We start from the raw sequence: 11,436 nt of genomic DNA on the forward strand, positions 1-11,436 counted from the left end.
CACCACTATTTTCCTTTGAACTTTTCTGGTGAATAAGGAATAATCTAAATGACTCTGACAGAACCCAGAAGCTATCAATGCAGATGTTAGCTTGATGTTCCATTGTCGAGAAGCTTGCTTGAGCCCATACAGTGATTTGAGTAGTTGACAAACTTGATGTTGTACTTCGCAAACAAATCCTTGAGGCAACTCCATATAAACTTCTTCAGTTAAATCACCTTGCAAAAAAGCATTGTAGACATCCATTTGTTGAATCTCCTAGTTATTCATTGCTGCTAGCGAAACAACAGTCCTCACTGTTACCATCTTGACAATAGGTGAGAATGTTTCTTGATAATCCAATCCCTCTCTTGGCTATACCCTTTTGCGACTAACCTTACCTTAAACCTTTCCACTTCACCTGTAGCTTTATATTTAATCTTGTATACCCATCAACAACCAATGGCCCTATTTCCTGGTGGCAAAGACATCACTGTCCATGTATTGTTGTCTTACAATGCCTTGATCTCATTCTGCATTGCTTCTATCCATCTGTCATCCTTGATTGCTTCTGCATAATTCTTGGGCTCAATTTCTTCAGAGAATTTGGTGATGAAGCTTTGATACTTGGAGGACAAGGAGTCATAACTAATAACATCTGAGATTGGGTATAAACAAGCATGTACTCCTGACTGTTTATCAGTCCTCACATAGTCTTTAAGCCAAATAGGTGGCTTAGTTATTCTCCCTGATCTTCTTTCAGGCAATGTTGTTGTTTGATGTTCTTCTGCTGCTCCTGTGTCTCCAACTGAGTCTGGCACATCTTTATATGGGGCATGAAAATCATGGTTCTCTTGATCAATATTTGCTGATGCACCTTGAATTTGTTTTGAAGTAGAATCTGCAGCATTATGATTATGCAGAATGTTTCTACTTGCAATATCTAACTCATCCACCACACAAAACTTTTTCAAGCTTGTAATATCAGGACTTTGAAAGTTTTGCTTTTCATGAGTATCCTGGAAAGGGAATATGCTCTCATGAAATACAACATCTCTACTAATAAAACACGTTTTGTTAGACATATTAAATAGTTTGTATCCTTTCTGATAAACTCCATATCCTAGTAACACTGATTTCACTGCTCGTGGACCAAACTTGTCCTGTTTAGGCAAAATAATTGCATAACAAAGGCAGCCTATCACCCTCATGTGAGCCAAAGAAGGTGTACTGTCGTACAATGCTTCAAAAGGCGATCTACCTTTCAAAATAGTAGATGGTACCCTGTTTATTATATATGTTGTTGCCTCAACACATGTGCCCCGGAATCGAATTGGCAAATTAGACTGGAATTTGATTGCTCTTGTTGTTTCTAAGATGTGCCTATGTTTCCTTTCCACCACTCCATTCTGCTGAGGAGTGTAAGGACAAGAATTCTGATGCAAAATTTTGTGACATGTAAACAATTCCTTATAAATTATGTTAAAAAAACTTAGATCTATTGTCTGACCTGAAAATTTTAATCGTCTTTCCAAATTGGTTAAGGATCATTGCAATAAATGTTTTGAGCAACTCAGATACATCAGATTTAACTCTCATTAAGAAAATCCATGTCCACCTCGTATGATCATCTACCAATATCAAAAAGTAATTCATTCCATTATAGGTTGGGACCTTATAATGGCCCCATGCATCCATGTGTATCAAATTAAAAGGTTCATCTGCTCTATTAATACTAACAGAGAATGGCAATCTTGTTTGTCTAGACAATTGACACACATCACAATGATGTAGAGGAAAAGCATCTTTATTTCTAAAACTAGAAATCTTTCTAATAACTGCCATGGGCACATGGCCTAATCTCTTATGCCAAATCTCAGGTTCTTCCATCTGTTCCACTGTCATAGCCTTTTCTCTATTTATTCTAGCTTCCTTATGGTGTGTCCTTAGAATGTACAAATCATCTTCCCTACTACCAGTCGCCTTCACTTTCCCAGGGCAAAGATCCTGAAATATGAAGTGTTCAGGAAAAAACATTGCACAACAATTCAGTTCCTTGGTCAATTTAGACATTGACAATATATTGAACTTAAAACTTAGTATACAAATTACATCCTTAAGGGTATCACCTCCTTCCAAAGGACTGTTTCCTATCTTGGTCACTTTAGCAAACTCTCCCGTGGGCATTTTTCCAGCACTTCCTACTTTACCATCATCCAACAAAAAACTTTCATTTCCTGTCATATGATTCGTAGCTCCTGTGTCCACTATCCAATATATTGCATTATCTTTAATAAGAAAATACTTACCTGCTAAGTTTGCACTTGTTTCAAATGTGGAAGCCTTGCTAAGCATGTTGAGCAGCATATTGTATTGTTCCTGTGTGATCATTAGAGCAACAATGTTAGTAGAATTGATGTTTCCTTGATTGGTTGCATTAGTCTCAGGCTACATAGAATGACCACCTACCACATTAGCTCTGGCCTTGGACTTAAAGCCTGCAGGATATCCAATTAGCTTGTTGCAGTTTTCCTTAAGATGACCCTTCTTGTTGCAGTAGCCACAATGCATCAGCTTGAAATATCCATCTCTTGTGTGACCCTTTCCATGACAATAGTCATATTCCATACCCCAACTTCTCTTCTGTTTAGGCATATTATTTCTGGCTGTGAATAATGCAGCTAATTCCATTGTTTCAGTTGTGACATAGTTACTTCCTGCCACAAGTTTTTGGCTCTCATCTTGAACAATCAAGGCATACACTTGATTCACATTAATCACTTTAGATTTCATTAAGATTTGACTCCTTGCCTGACTATAACCTTCATTCAGTCCCATTAAAAACTGTAATAGACGTTGATACTATAAATGCACTGCAAAATCTTTTGATTTATCACAATCACATGAAGGAGGTGGCATCATTGAGTCATATTCATCCCATAAATCATTCAACCTCGAATAGTACACTGACACAGATGATGTTCCTTGTGTTAAGGTAAATATCTCCTTGTGAAGAGAATACAAACATGATCCATTCACCTTATTGAACCTCTCCTGCAATTCCTTCCAAACTAGGAGTGCATTAGAACAAAACAGAGTTCCACTTAGCAATTCTTTGCTCACGTTTCCAGTAATCCATTAGACTACTATCGCATTACACCTATCCCACTGATGTCCTAAAGTTGGTCCAAAAATATCCCTAGTGATTGTGCCATCAATAAAACCTAGCTTATTTCTTCCTAGAAGTGCAACTCTCATTGCTCGATCTCACAAAGTATAGTTTTCCATTCCTATAAGCTGAATACCAACTCATAAGGACCCAGGGGCATTAGAAGGATGAAGATACAAGGGATGATTGTGATCAATCACCACCGGAGCTGGAACAAAGGTTCCTGAATCGGATCCATCCTCAATCGCCATGATTATACAGTAACAAATTCAGTTAATTACAGATGAAGAGAAGAATTTCCAATCAAAACAGAAATCAGAAACAAAATTTATCAATTAAATCTAGGGCTTGTTACAACTCAGATCAGAAATCGTTTTCTTACAGAATTGTCAATAAATCTCTTGATCATCTTCAATCCGCGAAGAACAATCCTTAGATCTAGCTGATGAAACCTCGCTCTGATACCATGAAGAAACTCACAAAGATTCTGATCGATATTGAAGCAGAGCAAACACAAATGAGGGAAGAAGAACGCATGTAGAGTTTTGGAGAGAATTTTCTGTTCATTATCAATGGAACAGTAGTACAAATGAGCTAATTACACACACACACACACACACATATATATATATATATATATATATATATATATATATATATATATATATATATACAATGCTAGTCTAGGTTGTCCACTTTGTACTACTAAAAAATCAGGTTTTAGCGATGGACAAATTCTGTAGCTAAACAGAAAAATATGTCGCTAATCTCATTTAGAGACGGATTAGCGACCGATTATCAAAAGATTCTACTAGCTAAGAGCATTTTATCAACAGATTAGCGATGCCGTTCGTAGCTAATTCCAATTTTTTATAGTGTCGAACTACTTCCACTACTTGAACTACCAACATAATTAACCAATAACTAATTACACTGCACTAACTAACATAGCTAAGATAGATTAGATCGTTAATGCACAGTTAGGCAGTTAGTTAATTGCTTAGTAAAGGTGGAACCATGGGGAGCAACCAGTGGTTCGCAGTGCTAAGTACACCGCGCCAGGTGGTTAAAATTGTAGTAGTTAACATATATTTTCTCATTATTTTCTCTAGTGAATTTTATTTCATGTCAAAGTAATACAATGTGTTTGTAGAATCAGGGGTGTGCGCAAATTCTTTTATAAATGGTGTCGTATTTATATATATAAAAAAACAATAAGTTAATATCATTTTACAACAAGTTGAAAGCCTTGGTCCAATGGTTTAGTTGAATATTTGGTGGTGTAGGTTTGATTCTCCTTAGCCTCAAATTTTTACAAAAATGCTCACCTTTACAAGGCCAAATATGAGCTTGACCAGTGAACCAGTACCCTTTGTCAAGAAGCGGTGTCATTATTATATATTGCTTTATTTTTGCAGAATGTTAGTATAAATATTTAATAATCTTTTCCGACGAAGTGGTATCGGATGGCACCGCTTCAACCAATGTGTTGGGTCTATCCCATAAATCAAGGAAGAAAATGTTTGTGGGATCCATCCCATAAATCAAGGAAGAAAATTTTCTTCCTTGATTAGCAGCCCATGTTTCCCTTCTGCATTTGTCAAATATGGCAGGCGTGCAGAAGAAAATGTCAAGCGTAGTAGGCGAGGTTCTACCTATAAAAGAAGAGCTTTGGCTCTCATTTTTGACACACAAATCTCAGAGGAAAAATAAATCTGAGAGTTAGAAAGAAAGAGTGAGGTTTCACAGACAGGGTATAAGAAAATAGTTTATGAAAAAATAGAGAGTGAGTGATATTGTAGTGAGGTGAGAATATCAAAAGAGGGTTATTTATTTTGAGTGTTGTAGTGGTCTTTTGAATATTTTACTCGGACCTACAAAGTATAAAATTACTTGCTATCGTGATATCAGTTGCTCTTCTCGGGGCCGTGGTTTTTTCCCTTATTCAAAAGAGTTTTCCACGTAACAATCTTGGTGTAGTTGTTACTTTTTTATTCTTGTTAATTACCGTATCTCGGTGCTACATTATTATTCCGCTTTTATTACCGTGAATATTATTTTTATGGAGGGTTTATTCCCAACAACTGGTATCAGAGCACAGGTTCTGCTCGTTCACTGAAATACTATTCACTGTCGGTAGTACTATACTCGGTGAAAAATAAAAATGTCCGTAGTAAAGTACGAGGTAGCAAAATTCAACGGAGATAACGATTTCTCAACATGGCAAAGAAGGATGAGGGATCTCCTCATCCAACAAGGATTACACAAGGTACTAGATGCTGATGCCAAAAAAACTGATACCATTAAAGCTGATGATTGAGCTGACTTGGATGAAAGAGTTGCTAGTGCAATTAGGTTGCACTTATCAGATGATGTGGTAAATAACATCATTGATGAAGACACTGCACATGGAATTTGGACACGGTTGGAAAGCCTATATATGTCCAAAACGTTGACAAATAAATTGTACCTGAAGAAGCAGTTATACGCCATACACATGGGTGAAGGTACGAATTTTTTGTCACCTTTAAATGTATTTAACGGACTAATCACACAGCTTGCCAACCTCAGAGTGAAAATCGAGGAAGAAGATAAAGCCATCTTGCTATTAAACTCGTTGCCATCTTCGTACGATAATTTGGCAACAACCATCCTGCATGGTAAGACTGCTATTGAGTTGAAAGATGTCACATCGGCTCTTCTACTCAATGAGAAGATGAGAAAGAAGCCTAAAAATCAAGGACAAACTCTTATCACAGAAGGTAGAGGCAGGAGTTATCAAAGGAGTTCGAGCAACTATGGTAGATCCGGAACTCGTAGGAAGTTAAAGAACCGATCCAAATCAAGAGCCAGAAATTGCTACAACTGTGATCAACCAGGTCACTTCAAAAGAGATTGCCCAAATCCAAAGAAGGGCAAAGGTGAAACCAGTGGCCAGAAGAATGACGACAATACAGCCGCCATGGTGCAAAACAATGATAATGTTGTCCTCTTTATAAATGAGGAAGAGGAATGCACGCACTATAGGTGTTAAACGGGCCGGGTCAGCCCGGTTCCGGACCGGCCCAGACCGGTTAAAACTGAAACCGACCCGGACCGGTATAAAGGGGCTGGGTTGGGCTGGGTTAAGGGGGACATGCAGGTTGCAACATTCATATTTGAAATACCGGTTACTCGGACAGGTACAACCCGGTAGATGAACAGTGATATCAAACCGGTTAATCGGCCCGGCCTGGACCGGCCCAGACCGGTTTAACGGTAAATTTATTTTTAAAATATGGGCCCAAATCTGAACGTTGGCAACGGTCCATTTCAGAAAATGGTCGTTGCCCAACGGTTGAATTGCACAATTATCCCAATTTTGTTTTTTTTAAATTAACCCCCTTTCAAAAACTATAAATACCCATCTCCTCATTTTTTCACTCGTCTCTCAATTCTCAATCTCAATTCTCATATTCTCTCATTCTTCAATCTTTATTCTTCACCTATTAAAGTGCAATCAACTATTTGGCTATTTTTTTTGGAGTTTAGTTTATCATAGTATTTATTTTTTGAAGTTTGAACAATCGAACTTCAAAATTGGAACAATTGACATTTCTTCGTGGTTACATTGGAGTTGCAAAATTATCAAGTGCTCAATTTATTGCGGAATTCGATGCACTCCCTCCAACTCTTTCTCTTATTTACTATTTTATTTGCATATTTATTTGTTTTGTTGCTAATAGTTAAATTTTTACAATATGTTTAATGCTGCATAAAGAGTTTGTAACAAGGTTACTAATCGGGGAAATAAAAAAAGAGGTAGTACTTCAGCTTCAGCATTTGGTAGTAATTTAAATACCTCTCTAAATATTCCTGAAACATTACCTGATAATAATATAGATTATGTACAATTAAAGGAAGATTTTGGTATAGATGATAATGAATTAGAAATGGAAAATGAGATACCACTTATACCTAGTAGTATTGGAGCTGCTAGCAGGGATGGTGGTCTGGTGCTAGTAGTAGACCACATGTGGCCCCGACTAGTAATTATAAAAAAAGAAGTAAGGTTTGGAAATTTTTTGAGGAAATAGAAGGTACTGATAGAGTTAAATGCAAATTTTGTAACGATACTTTTAAACATAAGACTGGGGGGACAATTAGGGGGACTGGGACACTTAGTAGACATATGAGAATTGAGCATCCTATAGAATGGGGATCTGATGGAGATAGAAATCAATCAACTCTAAACCCTACTACTGGAGGTCTTGTGAAATATGATAAAATGAAGGATCGTGAGGAGTTAGCAAAAATGATTGCTTTGGGTTGTCTACCTTTTTCTTTTGCTTCTTCATCATATCTTATTATGTATATTCAAAGGATTACAATCCTTTATTTAAAGGTATCCCTAGAAGTACTTATAGATCTGATATCTTTAGACTTCATGGACAATATCAAACATACATACATTATTTGTTTAGCCACCTTCCTTGTAGATTTTCTCTAACTTCTGATATTGGTCATGCTGTTAATAGAAATGATTATTTGATAATTACATGTAATCGATGTCACGCCCCAAACTAGGGGAGGCACGACTGGCACTCGATACTGTATTCGATCGAGTTAGCCACTAAACATACTAGCTAACTAAACCGGGGGCCCAACAGATCGGGTAGCACAACATCTAAAATACTAAGCCTGGACCATTAAGGTCATGACCTGCATAACAATAAGCCATATAAACAAAGGTAGACAAGCCTAAATAAGAAAGTACTAGCTGGCCGACGAGGCCGCGATTGGAGATATACATACCTACACACATATATATACATGCCAAACCTATAGGCTGGAGACTGAAAGCTACAAAAAGAAACCCAGAATACTGTGTCCACAATAACCTCTAAGAATGTCATAAGCGCTGTCGGAACAAGGCCCCGACTGTACCCAAACTGTACACAAACGTAACCATCCTATGAAAGCTCCAGGAAGAGGTGGAGCTTACCAACTCACAGCTAAACCCCGAAATCCTAGCGGAGGGGTCTATCAGAGTCCCTACCTGGACCTGCACGCACGAAACAAAAATGTAGTGTCCCCAGGCAACGGGACATCAGTACAAATAAAAATGTATTGGTATGTAAGGCAGAAAGTAGAATCATACATAGCTGATGTAAAAAAAAATAGTGAAACCACCTGACACTGAAACTCTTATAGCCTCCATGACCGATATCCGACCTCATAGTAATCAATTATGCATGGTATGCTTATGTAAGCGTATGTCATGAATACATATATATTGATGCAAATACATGACATACCCAACCAAATGCTAGCAATGGTGGTCTCTCCCGGTAGCTAACCGGTATCATATTGCCAACCTGTGGCCATCTGTACAATATATATAGTTTTTCGGGCAAATAGGCCCCTTACCTCCGATTATAGCTCGAAGTCCATGCATAATATGCCATGTATGATATGAACTTTGAATGCACATAATAGGCCATAACAAGAACTTAGCCAATCTTGGCTCATAGGTACTCTTATCCTCATGATCTCATAATCACCTTCGTATCGCGGAACCGCATATGTTTTCTTTAAATAAATAAGCTTGAAAACTTAACTCGACTTTTAGAAAGATAACTTAACTCTGAAGATGTTCATAAAAAGCTTAAGGTGTTTCACTTAGTCCTTATACCTGATTTCTTGATAATTAGTAAAGGAAAGTATATCAAAAATCAAGTGTTTTAATAGTTTAAACGAAAAATTTATATTTGAGATTTTTGAAAATCGATGTGTCACTTTAGAGATTTTAAAATATACTTTAATAAGGAAGAAGGACTGACCGTAAATACTACATGCCTTTATTTTGTTTAGTCACACAATCCAAAGACGAATAAGAATTCATATATATAGACATATGGATAAGAAAACCGACAAAATAACATATATAGATGTCGAATACCCTAATTAGCCGAACGAGTGGAATACCAACCTAATAGCATCATGAAAATACTTCAGCTACGATCCCAATGCCTTTCACAAAAGGTCTTTCTAGCAATAGAATAGTAAAATATCACATTTGACGTCTTAGGAATTTCCAAGAATTCGTGCAAAAAGGAAGGACGGAGCTTAGCCTTAACATACCTTTCCAATGAACATCTGAATGCCTATAGTTCCTTCACGAAAGTTGTTCCTTACGTCCTAAGCTTCGCAAACACTATATATATGCAGCTTATACGCACCTATAAACAGTTCATAATTGAGTTTAAATCGGCAAATTTGCCATATGGCCCTAACTTGACGAAATGTTCGTAGAACTTTGTAAAAACGATCATAAAAGAGTCCCAAGATGATCACCTTGGAAAATCAAGTATAAAGCCTGAATAACCAGCAAGAACAACAAATTCTTATCTTCCAAATTTAGCTCCAAAAACAGCTAATAGAAGGGGGAAACGATTGCAAAGCGTAGAGATTGAGTTTCTAGGCACGGGGATAAACTTTAACGTTAGAAATCATTAAAAACATACCTTAATCAATCAAGAACACCATGGAACCCTCTCTTCATCTCCCTCACTGTTTTGGGACTAAAATGAAATGTTTTGGGGTCTTACAAGTAGGATTTGCCGACTTATACCACTTGTTTGACCCGACTCAGTTCGCGACCAGGTTTCAGCCTGGACAGTCCGGGGTAAAACAATCATAACTTTTTACTCCAATTTCCATTTGATATGAGGTTTTTTTGGTTGCAAACTAGACATGTAGACCTTCAATTTGATAGGTTTTGAGTCCCATAGCACATTATATATTGGGAGAAATTATCTGATACATTTGACCCAAAGTTTAGAAAAATTATTAGAGAAATTTACGATAACCTTTGCCGACCTTTATTTCGCAACTTGCTTGACTCCAAAACTTAACATGTGACCCGTGTGATATTATAATACCTCATAATATACTATTCTTAGCATATTAGATACTCTTAGTCTTATCCCACAGGTACAAGTTAACTTAAACCTTCCGAACGCGCGGGGTGCTGCCCGAGCCATTTCTTTAACCACGAACCTTTGTTTAAGGGATTCCTTTGACCTAAAGCTTTAGTTAGTTCCTTGATATTACCACACATTTTCAGTATTATTCTCCCAATGTGCTATACCCAATCGTATATACCTAATATAACCCCGCCACATTACGTATATTACGTAAGAGAAGATAAAAAAAACACATGGGGTCTCACAGTCTCCCTCCTTACGAACATTTGTCCGTGAATGGGTCAAGTCAATTCCTTGGTTTCATTTTTTTCCGCTAATACGTTGTTTGCGAGGCTATATTTGTTACATTTGCAAAGCATAAATCAAATTCTGAAGATTCCAACTACTAGGCTTCATATAGCTATCTCGCAATAAGAAATTTAAATTGCACTTTCTTGTCATTTAAAATCCAGTTAAGTGTTGTAAAGAAATAATTGCCAATTATTTAAATGCGACTCACCTTAAGTCGTAAATAGGTAGGGGTACTTCTTCCTCATTTCCTCCTCAGCCTCCCAGGTCATTTCCTCGATGTTGTTATTTCGCCATAACACTTTCACGGAAGCCACTTCTTTAGTTCGAAGCTTTCTTACCTGCCGATCTAAAATAGCTACTGGTACCTCTGCGTAAGATAAGTCTTCAGCAATGTGAATATACTCAATGGGCGTAATACGTGAAGGATCTCCAATGCACTTCCGCAACATAGATACATGAAACACATGATGGACTGCTCCCAATTCTGAAGGCAAATCAAGCTCGTACGCCACCCTACTAATCCTCCGAATAATCTTATACGGTCCAACATACCTGGGTCTGAGCTTCCCCTTCTTTCCAAATTGCATGACGCCCTTCATAGGCGATACTTTCAGGAAAACCCAATCTTCTACATCAAACTCTAAGTCTCGTCGTCGAACATCTGCATAAGACTTCTGCCGACTTTGTGTTGTACGCAGCCGGTCTCTAATAAGTTTTACCTTTTCCATTGCTTGCTGGACTAAATTAGGACCTAGCAACTCTGCTTCCCCGACCTCGAACCAACCGATCGGCGACCTACACTTCCGCCCGTATAGTGCTTCGTAAGGGGCCATCTGAATACTAGCTTGGAAGTTGTTATTATAAGCGAACTCAATAAGAGGTAGATGATCATCCCAACTTTCTTTAAAATCTAGCATGCAAGCACGTAACATATCCTCAACTGTCTGAATAGTACGCTCTGCCTGTCCATCAGTTTGCGGATGAAAAGTTGTGCTAAGATTTACCTGCATGCCTAGACCCTTCTGAAAA

General features: G+C 37.6%; 1 protein-coding gene across 1 annotated transcript; it reads right to left on the reverse strand.

Annotated features, from left to right (window-relative positions):
* Positions 1-491: 491 nt before the first annotated feature.
* Positions 492-10,994, reverse strand: LOC107767008 (uncharacterized). The gene is made up of 7 exons (XM_075232513.1): positions 10,746-10,994; positions 2,883-3,033; positions 2,449-2,801; positions 2,289-2,358; positions 2,092-2,246; positions 1,720-1,986; positions 492-1,142 (listed from the first exon to the last, which is right to left on the reverse strand). Exons 1-7 carry the CDS (start codon positions 10,992-10,994, stop codon positions 492-494), a joined length of 1,896 nt encoding a protein of 631 aa, XP_075088614.1.
* Positions 10,995-11,436: the final 442 nt, after the last annotated feature.

Source organism: Nicotiana tabacum, chromosome 16, assembly GCF_000715075.1.
Source record: "Nicotiana tabacum cultivar K326 chromosome 16, ASM71507v2, whole genome shotgun sequence".
Classification (NCBI taxonomy): domain Eukaryota; kingdom Viridiplantae; phylum Streptophyta; class Magnoliopsida; order Solanales; family Solanaceae; genus Nicotiana; species Nicotiana tabacum.